This window comes from Tachyglossus aculeatus, chromosome 10, assembly GCF_015852505.1.
Source record: "Tachyglossus aculeatus isolate mTacAcu1 chromosome 10, mTacAcu1.pri, whole genome shotgun sequence".
Taxonomy (NCBI): Eukaryota; Metazoa; Chordata; class Mammalia; order Monotremata; family Tachyglossidae; genus Tachyglossus; species Tachyglossus aculeatus.
The window spans coordinates 49842021-49859915 of record NC_052075.1 but is presented as its reverse complement, the minus strand read 5'-3'; the positions used below and the strand labels follow the sequence as shown (position 1 = coordinate 49859915).

Here is a 17895-nt window from a genome sequence, read left to right as displayed (position 1 = left end):
TTGTGGGCAGGGAATGTGACTTTCAACTGCATTGTATTGTACTCTCCCAAGTGCTCTCTGCACACAGTAAGCGCTCAGTAAATACAATCGAATCATTGACCTGTATTTGAGGATGATGGAGACTCCTGGGTTTTGGTGGGGGAAGAAATGGAGAGGAAAGTTTGAAGGGGAAGAAGAAAGAGGGAGGCTGGGGGGGGGGGGGGAGTGAGGAAAGAGAGATGATGGGAGGAGTTGGAGGAGGGGCTGTGATGTTGAGGGGTGAGGGGTAGACCTGCACGTGCTGCTGAAGCCTTCGCTTCTCGTTCAACAACTGGCTGCTGCGCTCCTCTTCCTCACCCACGCGCATCTCCAGTTCGGTCACTATGGCTTCCAGTTCCTGCTTCCGGCTGGCCAGCCGGGCTCGCAGCTCCTCCGCCTCGGCGCACAGGGCCGCCTCTGCCCGCAGCTGCTCCACCAAAGACACCTTCTCCTTCTCCAGCTACACCGGGGCCGCCACCGGGCACGGAGCGGGGAAAAATAATAAGAATGATGGCATTTATTAAGCACTTACTATGTGCAAAGCGCTCTTCTAAGCGCTGGGGAGTTTACAAGGTGATCAGGTTGTCCCAGGTGGGGCTCACGGTCAATCCCCATTTTACAGATGAGGGAACTGAGGCCCAGAGAAGTGGGGTGACTTGCCCGAAGTCACACAGCTGACAAGTGGAAGAGCCGGGATACGAACCGATGACCTCTGACTCCAAAGCCCGTGCTCTTCCCACTGAGCCACGATGCTTCCAGGAAAGGCCCGGGCCAAGGCCCTGACATCTCACTCCGCACAGACCCACCCACCTTACCTAGGACCCCTCCCCATCCCGACCCCATCCACTCTCCACCTCCAGCTCCTGTTCTCCTTCCCATCAACCTCCCAGGGGACGGGAGATTTCCCCCTCAAGCTCTTCCCTCAGCTTGGAGCCATTTCCCTTGCGCTCCTCTCCTCACCGCCCCGTCCGCCCGCCCGCCACCCTTCCGCTGCCCGGAGGCCGGACCTGAAGCAGGGTCCCCTGCAGCTCTCCGAGCCTCTGCTCACTCAACAGCTGCTGCTCCTGCACCTTCTGCAGCTCCTGGGCCCTGGCCTGCAGCACCTCATCCTGCCGCGTCACCTGCAGCAGGGGCTTCACCTGGGAGGGAGACACGAGCCCGGATGGGTGATGGCTGCCAAGGATGGTCCCCCCCCGACTCCGGTCCTCTCCGGCCCGGCCCGCCCACCTTGGTGAAGAGTCTCCACCAGTGCCAGTTCCGCAGCTTGAGGTAGGCAGCACAGTTTCTCTGCATCACCCTCAGGGCGCTCTGTTGCTGCTGTCGCTTGTGGAACGCCCTGTGGGGGTGGGGATGGGTCAGGAGTGGCTCCGGGATGGGCCACCCGCCCATCCACCAAAGCTGGTTTGGGCCTGGGGGTCCCAGGGGACCACGGCAGGGGTGCGGTGACACACAGGCAACAGAGTCAAGGAGAGACTGTGGTCCTGAAGAGATCGCTGCTCCCTGAACAATTAGGCGATGCGTTAAATGCTTATCATGTGCCCAGCACTGCACTAAGCGCTAGGTTGGGCACATTCCCAGTCCCACATGGAGCTCAGAGTCTAAGGGGGAGGGGGAACAGGAATGGAATTGCCATTTTACAGTTGAGGTAACTGAGGCACAGAGAAGTTAAGGTCACACAGGAGGCAGGTGGCAGAGCCAAGATGGGAACCCCGGTCCCCTGACTCCCAAGTCTGGGCTCTTTCCACAAGGTCCCGCTGTTTCTCGTTCCTGAGTGGTGACAAACTTGACAGAGGTGGAGCAGAGGGGTGGGAGGGGCCTTTGAGCAGGTTTTTGTTGGGTTGTTTTCTGAGGGAGAGTTTCCCAAGAACCCGGACCACCCCCCGCCCACTCCCCACATTCCAGACCTGCGGGCCAGGTAGCCACGGGCGGCAGCCTGGAAGGAGACGATGATGTCCGTGACCTTGAGGTCTCTCTCCTCTTCTAACTGGGCCAGCACCCCGGCCCTGAAGAAAATCTTACTCTGCCCGACGCGGTACAGGTTCGGGTCCAGGTCCAGGGCCTTGATCTAGAGGGGGAGAGAGGAAGGGACCCGGGGGAAGGGGTCGAGGGAACCCTGAGGGTCCAGCCCAATCCCCAGGCCCTTCCACGTTCCTCAAGCCCCCCTCCTGCTCAGGTGGTCCCTGTGCTCACCATCTTCTCACAAGCCTGTTTCCCGTCCATGAAGCCCTTCGGGATGGCATTAGGAGTCAAGATTTCATACCTGCGGAAAGGGTCAGGGGACAGATGGGCCCAGGTGTTAGCGGGAGGATGGTCTGAGTGTCTGGGGGTGGGTGGCCCCAGACCAACCTCTCCACAGGGTGTTGGTAACAGCCCGTTGTTGGGGGAGGACCGTCTCTATATGTTGCCAACTTGTACTTCCCAAGCACTTAGTACAGTGCTCTGCACACAGTAAGCGCTCAACAAATACGATTGAATGAATGAATGAATCTTCCCCAAGCCCCTCTCTTTGCTTTTTCCCCAGGCCCCTCCTCTTCCCTACCAGGATCCTCCCTCTTCCCCCAAGCCCCTTCCTCCTCCCTCCCAGATGTTTCCCTTTTCCCTCCCATGCCCCTACCTCCACCTCCCCTTTCCCCCAGTCCCCTCCGTCTTCCACCCCTCCCTATTCCCCCAGACCCTTTCTCCACCTCTCCTCTCCCCCAGGTCCCTCCCCGTCCCCCTCTCTCCCAACCCTAACCTCTGGCGGAACTCCTGGAAGACGATGCGATTGGGAAACCCTTGCCGGCAGATGCGGATGCCCTCCAGGACGCCGTTGCAGCGGAGCTGGTCCAGCACCAGGCGAGGCTCCAGCTTCCCCGCCTGAAGACGCCGTGGGAAAAGCGGGGGCAGAGGTCACAGCCCGGATGACCAGTCAGAGGACCCAAATGGGGGAAGCCACGCACTGAGGGGCTGAGGGGTCACCAGGGAGGGCGTGGGCTTCTAGTGGACGTTCAGGATCCTCTGCTTTGGATGAGATGGGGCCCAGGGCAGCGGGAGGGAGATGCGGTCGAGGGTCACTCACCCTCTTTTCGTGGTTGGGAATGATGCAGCGGACAAAGCTGGGATTGGTGTTGCTCAGGGTGCTCATGAGGCGACTCAGCGATTCCTTGTAGAGCTGCCCCACGGTGCGGAACATGCCCCGGCGGGGGCGGCCCCCCGGCCCAGCCCCCGATCCCTCCCCTAGACTGCTCACCTGCTCCAGACCCACAATGCTTTCCACTGCGGGTGACCGGCAGGGAGGAGAGAGACAGAGAGAGATGGACATGTGTCAGAGACCCTGGCCTTCACCCTGCCAGAAGCTCCCACGTTCTTCTCATCCCCTGGGGCCCAGATGCCTTGAAACCCCCAAAACAAAGCCCGGAGACCCCAGAAAGCAGAGTCAGGAGGCATCTGCGGGTGGTGAGGCCAGACCGAGCATCCCCAGACTCTCAATGATTTAAGGAGGAGAACAGGGACAACATTTTGAGGGGCTCGGCCTCTGTTCTCTCTGCCCTCTGAGTCTATAAGGGGCTGGGTGAGTGGGGAAAGGCAGAGGAGAGGGGAAGGAGAAAGAGTCCAGAGTAGAGTTGATCCATAAAGTTGGGGGGAAAAGGGGCTGGGGGGCTGGTGTCTCTGTCCGTTTCTCAATCACTGTCCTCTATTTGCTGGGTCTTGATCAGCCTCTGCCTCTCTCTGTCCATCTCACGGGGCCTGGGGGCGGGGAGGAGGGGTCACTCTTTCCCTCCAGAGGATAGAGACCCCATGTCTCAGGGCTAACAGAAGCAGACACAGCAGGAGCATGGATAACAGGGTTAGGAAGAGGAGTGAGGGAGAGTGGGACACCTCTGCCTCTCAGATGTCGGACTACTGGGAGGTTGGTAGGTGTGAGCGTGTGAAGGGGAGTTGGATATTTTGGGGTGATGCAGAGACCTCCCTGTCCTAACCGAAGTCAATGGTGAGTTGGGGTATACGGAGCAAGGGAGGAGTTTAGTGAGGGGTGGTAGAGATGGAGAAAGATGATGATGATGATAACAACTGCGATCTTTGCTTAGTGCTTACTATGTGCCACGCAATGTACTAAGCACTGGGGTTGATACAAAATCGTCAGGTCAGAAACAGTCCCTTTCCCACATTGGGCTCCCAGTTTCACACCCCATTTTACCGATGAGGTAACTGAGGCACAGAGTAGTAGAGTGGCTTGCCCAAGGTTTAAGTGAGAGGGCTAGGGACACCAACTGTGGAATTCCTTAGGGGCTGGAATGTTGGCTACTAGAGGAGAAATTCTGTTGTCAATGAGGAGGATCTCCAGAGGTCAACCATCCCAGGGTCCCTCGGGACCACGATCAGGGCCCGGGGCGCTGATTGGATGGGCCACGGCAGGGCTCCGGGGAGCCACGTCCGGGGAAGGGCAGCGCCAGTCCCGGGCCTCTTACCATCCCTCCAGATCTCGGCCGTGAGTCGGTCGGAGCTGTGGTGCAGGAGGGCCGACACGTTGTCGTTCAGGGGGTCCATGTTCTTCATCAGCCACTCCGAGGCCTTGTAGTCGACCTGCGGTAAGGGGCGGGGCGGGAGGACTCGGGGTTGGGAGGGTCTGGAGCCAGGGGATAGGGGGTTGGGGTACATAGGGAGAGAGGGCAGCCTCCGCAGCCCACAGCACGTACGTACGTATCTGTAATTTATTTATATTAATGCCCGTCTCCCCTTCTAGACTGTAAGCTCATTGTGGGTAGGGAATGTGTCCGTTTATTAATAATTGTGGTATCTGTTAAGAGCTTACTGTGCACCAGGTGCTGTACTAAGCACTGGGGTGGATACAAGCAAATCGGGTTGGACGCAGTCCCTGTCCCACGTGGGGCTCAGTCCCAATCCCCCTTTTACAGATGAGGTAACTGAGGCCCAGAGAAGTGAAGTGACTTGCCCAAGGTCGCAGAGCAGACAAGTGGCAGAGGCGGGATTAGAACCCATGACCTAGACTGTCTAGACTGTGAGCCCACTGGTGGGTAGGGACCGTCTCTATATGTTGCCAACTTGTACTTCCCAAGTGCTTAGTACAGTGCTCTGCACACAGTAAGCGTTCAATAAATACAATTGATTGATTGATTGATTGATGACCTTCTGACTCTCAAACCCACTTCTCTTCACTTCTCTGGGCCTCAGTTACTTCATCTGTAAAGTGGAGAATAAGACTGTGAGTCCTATGTGGGACGGGGACTGTGTCCACCCCAATTTGCTTGTATCCACCCCAGCGCTTCGTACGATGCCTGGCATATAGTAAGCGCTTAATACCATAATAATTCTTATTATATTGTACTCTTCCAAGTGCTTAGTACAGTGCTCTGCAACCAGTAAGTGCTCAATAAATATGACTGAATGAATGAATGAATGAATGAATGAGCAGATGGATCCGGCTGTCCCAGGGATTGGGGAATGGGGAGGATAGGCCACCTCCTCGGCTGGCTTCTCCCAGACCCTTTCCACAGACGGCCAGTCCCCGAGTTGGGTCTCGGTCCCGGCGTTCTCAGCTGCCTTTCTGTATCTTCCCAATATATCAATGGCATTTACTGAGTGCTTACTGGGTGCAGAGCACTGTTCTGAACACTTGGGAGAGTTCAGTAATAATGCCATAATTATTATTATTGTTACTTTTCTATAGAGCTAGAGGACATGATCCCTGCCTTCAAGTTGTTCCCAATCTGGCAGGAATCTATTAGAGCTTTGAACGCCTGGTTCAGACGCCCGGTCGGCCTACGCTGGATCCTGCCGGGCCCATCTGGACTCCTGGAGAGGCTAAGAGCCGGTGCCGATTCCCCATTAGATGGGGAACCCCGCGTCTGAGCTGACGATCCGGTATCCAGTGCTCGGTACAGGGTTCGGCACATTGTCGGTGCTTAACAAATGCCACGGTTAAGATTACCCGGGCGCTGACACAATGCCCGAGTCAGCAAGTTCCCTCCAGGCCAGAAATGATGTCAGAGCTGCAGTGGGATGGGGGTGGGGATGGGGGGGGAAGGGGGTACGGATCCAGCCCCAGACCCCCTTTTCTCCTTGGACCCAAGTGGCCGGCTCCCCACTTTTCTTCCTTCCTCCCAGTGGCCCCCTCCCCCGGGCTTTATGTTACCAGCTTGTACTTCCCAAGCGCTTAGTACAGTGCTCTGCACACAGTAAGCGCTCAATAAATATGATTGATTGATTGATTACGGTTAGGAATATTAGTGCTGCTTGGACTTGGAGAAGGCTTGGCATTGGGAGGAGCACCCCCACCACCCAGACAGGACTCTTAAACATAGTGTGGATGCCCCCCGGACCCCTGGTCTGAGAAGCAGCGTGGCTCAGTGGAAAGAGCACGGGCTTTGGAGTCAAGAGGCCATGGGTTCAAATCCCGGCTCCACCAATTGTCAGCTGTGTGACTTTGAGCAAGTCACTTCTCTGAGCCTCAGTTCCCTCATCTGTAAAATGGGGATGAAGACTGTGAACGCCCCCATGGGACAACCTTATCACCTTGTAATCTCCCCAGCGCTCAGAACGGTTCTTTGCACATAGTAAGCGCTTAATAAATGTCATTATTATTATTATTATTTCCCCCAGTCCAGGCCCCATCCCACCCCTGGGTCTCACCTGGCCAGCAAAGTGCAACCCACTTAGATGATCCCTGGCCCTCACCTTGCCCGCGTAGTGCACCACGCTGAAGTCGGACTGGTCACGCAGCTGGCGTGGCCGCTGAAGCTTGGGGTGGCCAGACTGCTCCTGGAACACCTTCTCCACGAAGCTGCGGTCCGTGGCCTTCGGGAACCAGCATTCCTCGTCCAGGAGCGCCAACAGCCCGGGAGGGTTGGCCTGTGTCGGGTCGGGGGACCAGTCAGTCGGTCAATCGTATTCATTGAGTGCTTACTGTGTGCAGAGCACTGCACTAAGCGCTTGGGAGAGTACAATAAAACAATAAACATTCCCCGCCCACGGAGAGCTTACAGTCTAGAGAAGCAGCGGAAAGAGCCCAGGCTTGGGAGCCAGAGGCCGTGGGTTCTAATCCCAACTCCACCACTTCTGCTGTGTGACCTTGGGCAAGTCACTTAACTTCTCTGAGCCTCAGTTCCCTCATCTATAAAATGGGGATTAAGACTGTGAGCCCCATGTGGGACAACCTGATCACCCTGTATCCCCCCCAGCGCTTAGAACAGTGCTTCATACATAGTAAGCGCTTAGCAAATGCCATTATCATTATTATTATTAGAGAGGGAGACAGACATTAATAGAAATGAAGAAGTTACAGCAGAGGAGAGTCCAGAGGGGAACGCTTGCCCTCTTCTACCCCGCTGCCTGGACCACCACCAGAAATCCCCTCCTTCTGAGGCTGGGCAGACTGGAATCTTGGCCAGCTCACGCCTGCTGTCAATCGAGCAATCAGTGGTGTTTGTTGAGCACTTAAAGTGAGCCCAGCGCTCTAATAAGTGTTTGGGAAAGTACAGTAGAACAGAGTTGGTAGACCAGTTCCCTGCCCACACCAAGCTTACAGGCTAGAGGAATCAATGGTGTCTACTGAGCAATTACTGTACCTAGAGCACTGTATTTAGTGGTTGAGAGAGTACGATGGGATATAATAGCCAGGGATGCCCCTTCTCCATCTCTGCAGGCATCTCGGGGAGCCCACTTTGAGGCGGAGGGAACGGGGTCCGGAAGCAGGGAAGTCCCGTGGGGCGGAGGGGTCGGGGAACTCACGGGCTTCTCGATGAGTTCGATGCAGGGCTGCAGGTCCTGGCCGAAGTCCACGAAGGTCCAGGCGATGCCCTCCCGCTGGTACTCCTCCTGCTCCAGCTCGAACATGGTGTGGTTGAACAGCTGCTGCAGCTTCTCGTTGGTGTAGTTGATGCATAGCTGCTCGAAGGAGTTCAGCTGGGGGAAGCACCGACCGTAAAGGGGATCAGGCACCAGGCGGGGGAGAGAGAAGGGCATCAGGGACCAGGTCAGGGAACGAGAGGGGGGACGGGAATTGGGTGGTGGGGAGAGAGGGAGGTTGGGGTCTGAACTGAGGAAAAGAGAGGGATCAGGCAGGAAGGGTGGGGGTCTGGTCCGATGGTCTCTGATCTCGCTTCCCCTTTGCTGTAGCCCCCCAATCCCAGCAGCAGCCCCTCTGCCCCAGCAGACCTGGAAAATCTCAAAGCCGGCGATGTCCAGGATGCCCAGGAAGGAGGCTCCCTGCCGGGGACTGCGGTCCAGGGCTCGGTTCAGCCGCATGACCAGCCAGCGGAAGAGTCGCTCGTACGTGGCCTTGGCCAGGGCCTCTAGGGCAAAGTCCGCCTGGGCAACGAAGGGTGGGGTGGGGGGGGCGGCGGGGAGGAAACGGCATTCAGCCCTGCCAGAGCCCCAGCTGCCGCTCCACATCCCCCCACCCCGCTCCTCCTTAACGCAGCCCTCCGCTGCCCATCCCGCCTCTTTCCCCGGGCCCCCAGATTCAGTCCCAACCTTCCTGTTTGGACGTAATGATATTAAGGACATTGTGGTATTTACTAGGAGCCTACTCTGAACTAAGCACTGTGCTAGGCGCTGGGGTAGATGCCAGATCGCCAGTCCCTAGCCCTCATTCATTCATTCGTTCAACTGTATTGAGTGCTTACTGTGTGCAAACCACTGTACTAAGCGCTTGGGAGAGTACAATACGACAGGCATATTCCTACCCGCAACGAGCTCACAGTCTAGAGGGGGAGGCAGATGCCAATATAAATGAATAAATACATAAATTACTGAGATATAGAGATATCAATCAATCGCATTTATTGAGTGCTTACTGTGTGCAGAGCACTGTACTAAGCGCTTGGGAAGTACAAGTTGGCAACATATAGAGACAGTCCCTACCCAACAGTAGGCTCACAGTCTAGAAGGGGGTAAAAAACAGATTTAGTCTGCCGGGAGCACCAACAAACCATTTGCTCTTGCAGGGTTAATTTGTGGAGAATGATTTTCGTTTTTGTTTCATTTCGTTTCGTTTATATTTCCCCAGCTTGCTCTGCCTTCTGCATCTATGCTCTGTACTAAGCGCTTGGAAACTACAATTCGGCAACAGATAGAGAAGCAGCATGGCTCAGTGGCAAGAGCCTTGGGAGTCAGAGGTCGTGGGTTCCAATCCCACCTCTGCCACTTCATTCATTCATTCATTCAATCGTATTTATTGAGCGCTTACTGTGTGCAGAGCACTGTAATAAGCGCTTTGGGAAGTACAAGTTGGCAACATATAGAGAGGGTCCCTACCCACTTGTCAGCTGGGTGACTTTGGGCAAGTCACTTCTCTTAGAGAAGCAGCGTGGCTCAGTGGAAAGAGCGTGGGCTTGGAAGTCAGAGGTCATGCGTTCAAACCCCGGCTCCGTCAACTGTCAGCTGTGTGACTTTGGGCAGGTCACAACCTCTCTGTGCCTCAGTTCCCTCATCTCTAAAATGGGGACCAAGACTCTCAATCTAAGGGTGGTGGTGGGGTGGGGGAGAGCAGGGATTGAGTCCCTATTTTCTGCATGAGGAAACTGAGGCCCAATGAAGTGACTTCCCGAGGTCACACAGCAGGCAAGTGGTGGAGCCAGGATGACAACCCAGGACTTCTGACTCCCAAGCGCAGGCTCATTCCACTAGGATGGCCACCTTGGGAGCCACAGTCCCGGCAGCCCAAGCTGGGCCGGTTTAGCCAAGGTTGCTGTGGTCCACCATCACTACCCGGGCGACAACAACAGTGGCCTGGTCAGTTGCCCTGGCTCAGCTGACCAGTTTTGGGTGGCCACGGTGATCAGAGACTAAGCGCCCTCCTCTCCTTTCTCTTCTCTCCCTCCCTTTCCCCTCCCTCCCCCTCCAAGATGAGCAGGGTGCCGGTCATTTTCCTCTACCCCTATCCAGCCCTTCTGGTTCCTCCCCCCACCCCGCCCATCACCTGCTCCTTCGTCTGAGCCTTCTGCACGTAGTCCCGGCCGACTTTGATGCGTGGGGAGAGGAGGGCCCGAGAGAAATCGGTCACCCCCAGACCCAACAGGCAACACAGCTTCTGAGCAGCTGGGAGAAGCCAGAGAAGGGAGAGGGTGGGTTGGAGGGGAGTGGGGTCAAGGAAGGGCTGGGGTTAGGCCCTGAGGAGAACCCATCAGGACCTAAATTGGGCAGGCCCAGGCAAAGAAGTGAAGGACTGTGGTCTGGAGAGATTCTGCGCAAGGGCTGGTCCTGGGAAAGGCTGGAAGGGGGAGGGGGTGGGGGTCCCTGAATTTGAATGGATGTGTGAGTGACAGAGGATTTGGGTACTTGGGTTCGGGTGGGTTTCCCAGGATTCGGCAAGGGGATCATCATCATCAATCATCAATCGTATTTATTGAGCGCTTACTATGTGCAGAGCACTGTACTAAGCGCTTAAGGATCAGCGCTTAAGGATCAGCCCAAGGACTTGGCAGGGGGTTGGGAGGTGGCAGTCTCCACGGGGGTACCTGTGTTGTCCGGCATGGTGGCCTGGTCCGTGTTCCGTTCCTTCCGCAGGGTGATGTTTCCAAACTGGAGCACCGCCGACACGATCCGCAGCATCGCTGGGGGCGACGGCCGGGAAGAGCGGGGGTCAGGGCTCCCCGTCCCCTCCCGGCCCCCTGACCCAGCCTCCCTTGGGAAGACTTCACGTCACCAACGCAACTACCGAAACCCACTGGGTCCCCTCCTCTACAAGGGGTGGATTCCCACCCTTCATAAACAAGCAGAGTGACCCTTCCTTCAGCAGCTCACGGAAAGACTCTAGAAAGGAAAGAGAGACAGGGAAAGGCCCAGAAGACCAACAGAAGCAGGCGAAGAGACAGCTTGGATCAGCCCTGCGGAGACACAGGGAGGCCCGCCTACAAACAGTCCATCAGTGCTATTTATTGAGCACTTACTGTGGGCAGAGCCCTGGACGAAACTCTTGGGAAAGTATGGTACAACAGGATTAGCAGATACGTTCCTTGCCGACAATGAGCTTACAGTCTCGAGACACGGGGTGCCCTCAGTACCAGCTGAATGCCCTTCTCAACAAAAAAAGACCCTTTGGGGTAGAGAGTGCCGGCTCCAGAGTGTGGTATTTATGGAGCACTCACTTTGTGCCAGGCACTGAGCACTTCATCATCATCAATCGTATTTATTGAGTGCTTACTGTGTGCAGAGCACTGTACTAAGCGCTTGGGAAGTACAAGTTGGCAACATATACAGACAGTCCCTACCCAACAGTGGGCTCACAGTATAAAAGTTGTCCCACGTGGGGCTCACAGTCTTAATCCCCATTTTTACAGATGAAGTAACTGAGGCTCAGAGAAGTTAAGTGACTTGCCCAAGGTCACACAGCAGACTTGTGGTGGAGCCAGGATTCGAACTCATGACCTCTGACTCCAAAGCCCGGGCTCTTTCCACTGAGCCACGCTGCTTCTCACTTGGGAAAGTACCACCGAGTAAATAGACTTTAAATTACATATTAGAAGCAGCATGGCTCAATGGAAAGAGCATGGGCTTTGGAGTCAGAGGTCATGGGTTCATATCCCGGCTCCGCCACTTGTCAGTTGTGTGACTTTGGGCAAGTCACTTAACTTCTCTGGGCCTCAGTTATCTCATCTGTAACATGGGGATTAAGACTGTGAGCCCCCTTGGGACAACCTGATCACCTTGTAACCTCCCCAGCGCTTAGACCAGTGCTTTGCATGTAGTAAGCACTTAATAAATGCCATTATTATTATTATTAGAAATTACTCATGTATTCACATTAATGTCCGTCTCCCCCTCTAAAGCTCTATGTGGGCAGGGAACATGCCTGCCAACCCTAATGCATTGTACTCTCCCAAGTGCTTGGAACTGTGCTCTTCACATAATAATAATAATAATGATTATGGTACTTGTTAAGCACTTACTGTGTGCCAAGCACTGTTCTAAGCACTGGGGTAGATACAAGCTAATCAGGTGGGACACATAGTAAGCGCTCAATAAATACCATCGACTGATTGATTGATAGACACAACATAGTAAGCACTTAACAAATCATTATTATTATCTTTGCCCTCAAGGGGTTTACAATCTTAGGGGGGTGGGCCCAAATCTTGGCACCTGTCCCCAGCCAAACTCTTGCACTGTGCCAAAGTCTGGCCAGGCCCAACAAGGTCAAAAAGTCCCTTCCTAAAAGCTGCCGGCCTGAACCGCTGGCTAGAGGAGGCCCCAAAAGGGATGCTTAGCCCTCTCCCGGGCGAGTCGGCCCCCACCATTCAAAACCCCACCCCAGTCAGGACTCCGTTCTTGGGGGGGGGCAATCTATACAGAAAACCCAAGTCAATACCTTTAAAACCGACTGTGAGCCCCTGGGGGGCAGGGATTCCAGCATTTAGAACAGTGCTTTGCACATAGTAAGCACATAGTAAGCACAGTCTTCTAGACTGTGAGCCCACTGTTGGGTAGGGACCGTCTCTATTTGTTGCCAACTTGTACTTCCCAAGCACTTAGTACAGTGCTCTGCACACAGTAAGCGCACAATAAATAAGATTGACTGATCGATTGATTAATGCCATCATTATTATTATTATTACTGCAACTACCAACTCTTATCGTACTCTCATGAGCGCTTAGTCTAGTGCTCTACACACAGTAAGCGCTCAGTAAAGACCGATTGGCTGCTGGAAGGGATACAGTTATGGTAACCAAGGGCTGTTACCTGGAGCAGGAGGAAAACAATTCCTGCCTTACCTATGTTGTTGGATTGTGAAATTTGTAACATTGTTACCCAGCCTCTCACTCCCACCCTTTTTAACAACTTCCCCAAATTAATGCAATTGAAACTGATTCCCTGGGGCTTCCTTTTCTACCCACCCTCAAACCCCACTGTCTGTGGTCCCGAGCTAGAGTCACAAACAGGGGTTAACTTTCAAAAATCCTTCCAGTGTTATTTGTCTTGCATCATCTTAAGTTGAGGACTTCCTGGCTCTTATGTTTACCCCAGTGCTTAGCACATAGTGGTAGAGTCTCCCGCCAGAAACGACAGATGAACCTCTCTCCCGTCACTGCCGAACAGTCAGTCAATCAATGGTGTTCACCTGGCACTTACAGTACGCGGGGCACTGTAATGAGCGCTTAGGAGAGGACAGTAAGTTAGCAGACATTCAGTCATTCATTCAATCATATTTATTTTGTTAGTATGCTTGGTTTTGTTCTCTGTCACCCCCTTTTAGACTGTGAGCCCACTTTTGGGTAGGGACTGTCTCTACGTGTTGCCAACTTGTACTTCCCAAGCACTTAGTACAGTGCTCTGCACACAGTAAGCACTCAATAAATACGACTGATGATGATGATTTACTGAGCACTTACTGTGGATACTGAGCAGGGAATGTATCCACCAACTCTGTTGTATTGTACTCTCCCAGCACTCAGTATAGTGCTCTGCACATAATAATAATAATAATAATAATAATAATGGTATTTGTTAAGTGCTTACTATGTGCCAAGCACACAATAAGCACTCAGTAAATACCACTGACTGATACTGGTTGAGGGAACAGTAGAGTTTGGAGGTGTGATCCCTGCCCTTAAGGAGTGGACTTAATAGGTAGTTATTTGCTTAATAACATTAAATAATAGTGGGACTTGCTAAGTGCTATGTACTAAGCTCTACGGTAGCTACGAGACAATTAGATTCTTAATCCCCTGATCTCTGGGACCTAGCCAACTGTCCTGGCTGGGGGAAGGGGCCGGCCTGGGGTGGGGAAGACACCCTCGGTCATTTCTCACTGCCTCCCCCCGCGACGAGGCACCCTCCAATATCACTCACAGGTGATTTCTTCATAGGTGAAGCCAAGCACTCGCAGAGACTCCAGGGTCTCCTGGAACAGTTCCCGCTCCTGCTGAGCTGATCCCGACCCTGGCCCGTTCGTCAGGAAACGGTACTGGGAACACGGCTCCAGGAGGAGGTCATCTGGGAGGGGACAGTGGAGCAGAGGTCACAAGAATTACGGTAGTATTTGCTGAGCGCTGTGTTCAAACACTTGACTGAGGACTGGGGGTAATGAGAAGATCAACAGGTCAGACCGCAGTCCCCTTCCCTCCGCCATCTAAGGAGGTGGCCCTTCTCCTTCAGATTCCCCCAGAGAAAAAAGCAGTCTGGGACCCGTCCTCCCCATCTCCTGGACCCTCCAGAGAAAAGCTCAGCGCTCCCCTCCTGGCTGGGGGAAGGGGAAGGAGAGGGAAATGAGGAGGAGGACAAGGAGGAGGAGACGCTGACCCTTCAGCTTCTCCCCAGCTCCCTCCAACAACTGGTAGAAAATATGGAAGCTGCATTCATCCTTGGCCTGGCGGATGGCCCGAGATTTCTCCAACAGATCTGCAGAGGGGAGGGTCAAGGATAAAGGCAGGATGGAGGGGAGACTCTCTCTAGCCTCCCTCTGTCCTCTCCCCCTCCCCACCCGCCCTACCTCCTTTCCCTCCCCACAGCACCTGTATATATGTTTGTACAGATTGATTACCCTATTGATTTTACTCGTACATACTGACTATTCTGTTTATTTTGTTAATATGTTTTGTTTTGTTCATCATCATCATCAATCGTATTTATTGAGCGCTTACTGTGTGCAGAGCACTGGACTAAGCGCTTGGGAAGTACGAATTGGCAACATATAGAGACAGTCCCTACCCAACAGTGGGCTCACAGTCTAAAATCAATCAATCAATCAATCGTATTTATTGAGCGCTTACTATGTGCACAGCACTGTACTAAGCGCTTGGGAAGTACAAATTGGCAACACATGGAGACAGTCCCTACCCAACAGTGGGCTCACAGTCTAAAAGGGGGAGACAGAGAACAGAATCAAACATACCAACAAAAGAAAATAAATAGGATAGAAATGTACAAGTAAAATAAATAAATAAATAGAGTAATAAATGTGTACAACCATATATATATATATAAAAGGGGGAGACAGAGAACAAAACCAAACATACTAACAAAATAAAATAGAATAGATATGTACAAATAAAATAAATAAATAGAGTAATAAATCTGTACCAACATATATACATATATACAGGTGCTGTGGGGAAGGGAAGGAGGTAAGATGGGGGGGATGGAGAGGGGGGCGAGGGGGAGAGGAAGGGGCTCGGTCTGGGAAGGCCTCCTGGAGGAGGTGAGCTCTCAGTGCCCGTCTCCCCCTTCTAGCCTGTGAGCCCGTTGTTGGGTAGGGACCGTCTCTATATGTTGCCAACGTGTACTTCCTAAGCGCTTAGTAGAGTGCTCCGCACATAGTAAGCGCTCAATAAATACGATTGAATGAATGAACTCTTTCTCTCTGTCAATCTCTCCCCCCCGCAGAACCGTCCCTCCCCTGAGTTTCCTGTGTGCCCCGGGCCTCCAGAAGGATACAGGTCTCGATGTTGGCTCCCACGATATAGCCGGCCACGTCAAAATTGATGCGGATGAATTTACCCTTGGGGAAAGACAGAGGGGCAGTTATTCCCTCCCTCGGCACCTCTTGCAGCCTCCATTCCCTGCAGGGACCCAGGCACCCCCCGCCCAGCCCACTGCCCTTGGGAACCTGCCGTCCGGCCCTCAGGCCTCCCCGCACTCACGAATCGGGAGGAGTTGTCATTCTTAACCGTCTTGGCGTTACCAAACGCCTCCAGGATGGGGTTGGCCTGAAGAAGTTGTTTCTCCAGCTCACCCTAGGGCAGAGTGAGGTCAGGGGTCAGCGGGGCGAGGGACACGGCCGCGGGAGGGGACCCGGACCCACAGTCGGACGGATCTCTCACTACTCACATAGGACACAATGCCGGCAGCCTGCGGGGAGAGGGGCGGCCACGGGGAACACGGGACACGGAACCGGGACACGGCACATGGAACACAGGACACACAGGCAAACCAAAACATGAGCGCGGCGGATGGGAATGGGATTCTGGGGGACGCAATTTGTTCGGGATGTGGACACTGGGAGAGGACCCAGTGAAGGAAGGAACCTGAGGCGTGAGGGGGGAAAAGGGTCAGCATTTAGTAGGGTGCTGTGCTTAGAACAGTGCTTTGCACATAGTAAGCACTTAATAAATGCCATCATTATTATTATTATTAGGGTGGTGACTAGGGGATCTGGGGTGAGACCTCAGGGGCGTGAGCAGAGGACTATTTGCCAGAGGGCGAGGGCAAGGCCTGGACTCCAACGGGGAGAATGCAAGCTCACCGTGGACAGGGAACACGCCCGCCAACTCTGTTGTAATGTACTCTCCCAGGCGCTTAGTACAGTGCTCTGCACACAGTAAGGGCTCAATAAATACTCCGGATGGTCTGACAGAGTGCAGGGAGGGAGGCGAACAAGATGGTCACTTACCGGGCCACCCTGCTCCCTGCGGCCCTTTGGGGAGGAGGCCACATGGGCCAGATACTGGATCACCTTCTTGGTGTTCTCCGTCTTTCCCGCACCAGACTCGCCCCTGGGGAAAGCAGGGAAAGGGCATTTCCAGACCGTCCCCAACCCAGCCCCTGGGTCCCCACCTCCCAGCAGTTCCCGGGGGACCCAGCTGCCCTGCCCTCCCAACTCCCGGCTGCTCCTGGCCTCCACATCTTATCCAGGACCCCGGCATTGTGGCAGTAAGCCCTTACCACCCTGGGCCCTTGCGGGCAAAAGAGAAGATGGGGCACAAGGGGAGATGCTCACGTGCAGAGGATGGACTGGTCCTCACGATCTGTGGGGAGGGATGACAGGTCAGGAACTGGAACGGTTCCCACCTAAGCCCCGCTTCTGGGGTGCAGTAGCCCTCTCTCTGGCCTCTGCCCCCCACCCCCCAGCAGCCCTCTCACCCGGCATCCTTCACTCCCCCCGGCATCCTCCGCTTCCCTCAGCAGTTTCTCCATCCCACTCACCACCGACTCCTCACCTTGCAGCATGCTGCGATAGGCCCCCTCTGTGACGGCGTAGACGTGGGGCGGAAGCTCGTGGCGCTTCTTGCCCCGGTACATCTCCACGATGGCCTCGGTGTAGATGGGCAGCTGCTTGTAGGGGTTAATGACCACGCAGAAGAGGCCAGAGTACGTCTGTGGGGTGGGGAAGATGCAGGGGATTGTGGTTGTGGCTGCCCGGATCCCTCTTCCACCCTGCTTTGCTCGCCACCGGCCCACTGATAATAATAGTAATAGTAATAATAATGGTATTTGTTAAGCACTTACTATGTGCCAGGCAAGTGCTGGAATATATACAAAATAATCAGGTAGGACTCAGCCCGTCTCATATAGAGAGCTCACAGTCTTATCCCCTATTTTACAGATGAGGGAACTGAGGCCCAGAGAAGTGAAGGTCATTCATATTTACTGAGCGCTCACTGTGTGCGCTTGGGAAGTACAAGTTGGCAACACATAGAGACGGTCCCTACCCGACAACGGGCTCACAGTCTAGAAGGGGTAGACAGACAACAGAACAAAACATGTGGACAGGTGTCAAGTCGTCAGAACAAATAGAACTAAAGCTAAATGCACATCATTAACAAAATAAACAGAATAGTAAATATGTACAAGTAAAATAAATGGAGTAGGTCACACGGCAGACACGTGGCAGGGCCGGGCTTAGAACCCAGGTCCTTCTGACTCCCCAGGCCGTTGTTCTACCCATTAGGCCCCGCTGCTTCTACTGGGCCTTCCTAAATCCAGTCACGGTGTCAGGGAGGGGAGAGAGCACGGGGGCTGGGAGCCAGGGGGTCGGGTGACAGGGCTTTCACGTCTGTGTGTCACTCTCAGAACGGGGCCACCGGCCTGGGAGCCCGAGGAACCGGTTGGGTGGGTGTCTGGGCCCCTCCTCTCCCCTCCCACGGGGGCCGTGGCCCCCTCCCCGCCACCAGCCCCAAACCCCTCCGGGAGGGTGGGGCCGCCGGGCAGCATTCCCAGGG

General features: G+C 54.4%; 1 protein-coding gene across 3 annotated transcripts in view; it reads right to left on the bottom strand.

Moving 5' to 3' along the window:
* Window positions 1–17895, bottom strand: part of MYH14 (myosin heavy chain 14) — a 40319-nt gene that overhangs the window by 16845 nt on the left and 5579 nt on the right. For 2 of the 3 annotated variants that reach the window (XM_038752274.1, XM_038752275.1), the window contains exons 4-24: window positions 16894–17050; window positions 16674–16701; window positions 16347–16449; window positions 15785–15805; window positions 15598–15690; window positions 15392–15455; window positions 14258–14356; window positions 13808–13951; window positions 10476–10571; window positions 9938–10056; window positions 8173–8325; window positions 7747–7920; window positions 6694–6867; window positions 4467–4581; window positions 3077–3273; window positions 2753–2874; window positions 2209–2278; window positions 1923–2083; window positions 1246–1354; window positions 1026–1157; window positions 272–478 (exon numbers count right to left, since the gene is read on the bottom strand). In XM_038752274.1, the coding sequence (XP_038608202.1) occupies window positions 272–478; window positions 1026–1157; window positions 1246–1354; window positions 1923–2083; window positions 2209–2278; window positions 2753–2874; window positions 3077–3273; window positions 4467–4581; window positions 6694–6867; window positions 7747–7920; window positions 8173–8325; window positions 9938–10056; window positions 10476–10571; window positions 13808–13951; window positions 14258–14356; window positions 15392–15455; window positions 15598–15690; window positions 15785–15805; window positions 16347–16449; window positions 16674–16701; window positions 16894–17050 (2538 nt within the window). The remainder of the gene's footprint in view (window positions 1–271; window positions 479–1025; window positions 1158–1245; window positions 1355–1922; window positions 2084–2208; window positions 2279–2752; window positions 2875–3076; window positions 3274–4466; window positions 4582–6693; window positions 6868–7746; window positions 7921–8172; window positions 8326–9937; window positions 10057–10475; window positions 10572–13807; window positions 13952–14257; window positions 14357–15391; window positions 15456–15597; window positions 15691–15784; window positions 15806–16346; window positions 16450–16673; window positions 16702–16893; window positions 17051–17895) is intronic. The other variant, XM_038752276.1, reaches the window with a different exon arrangement.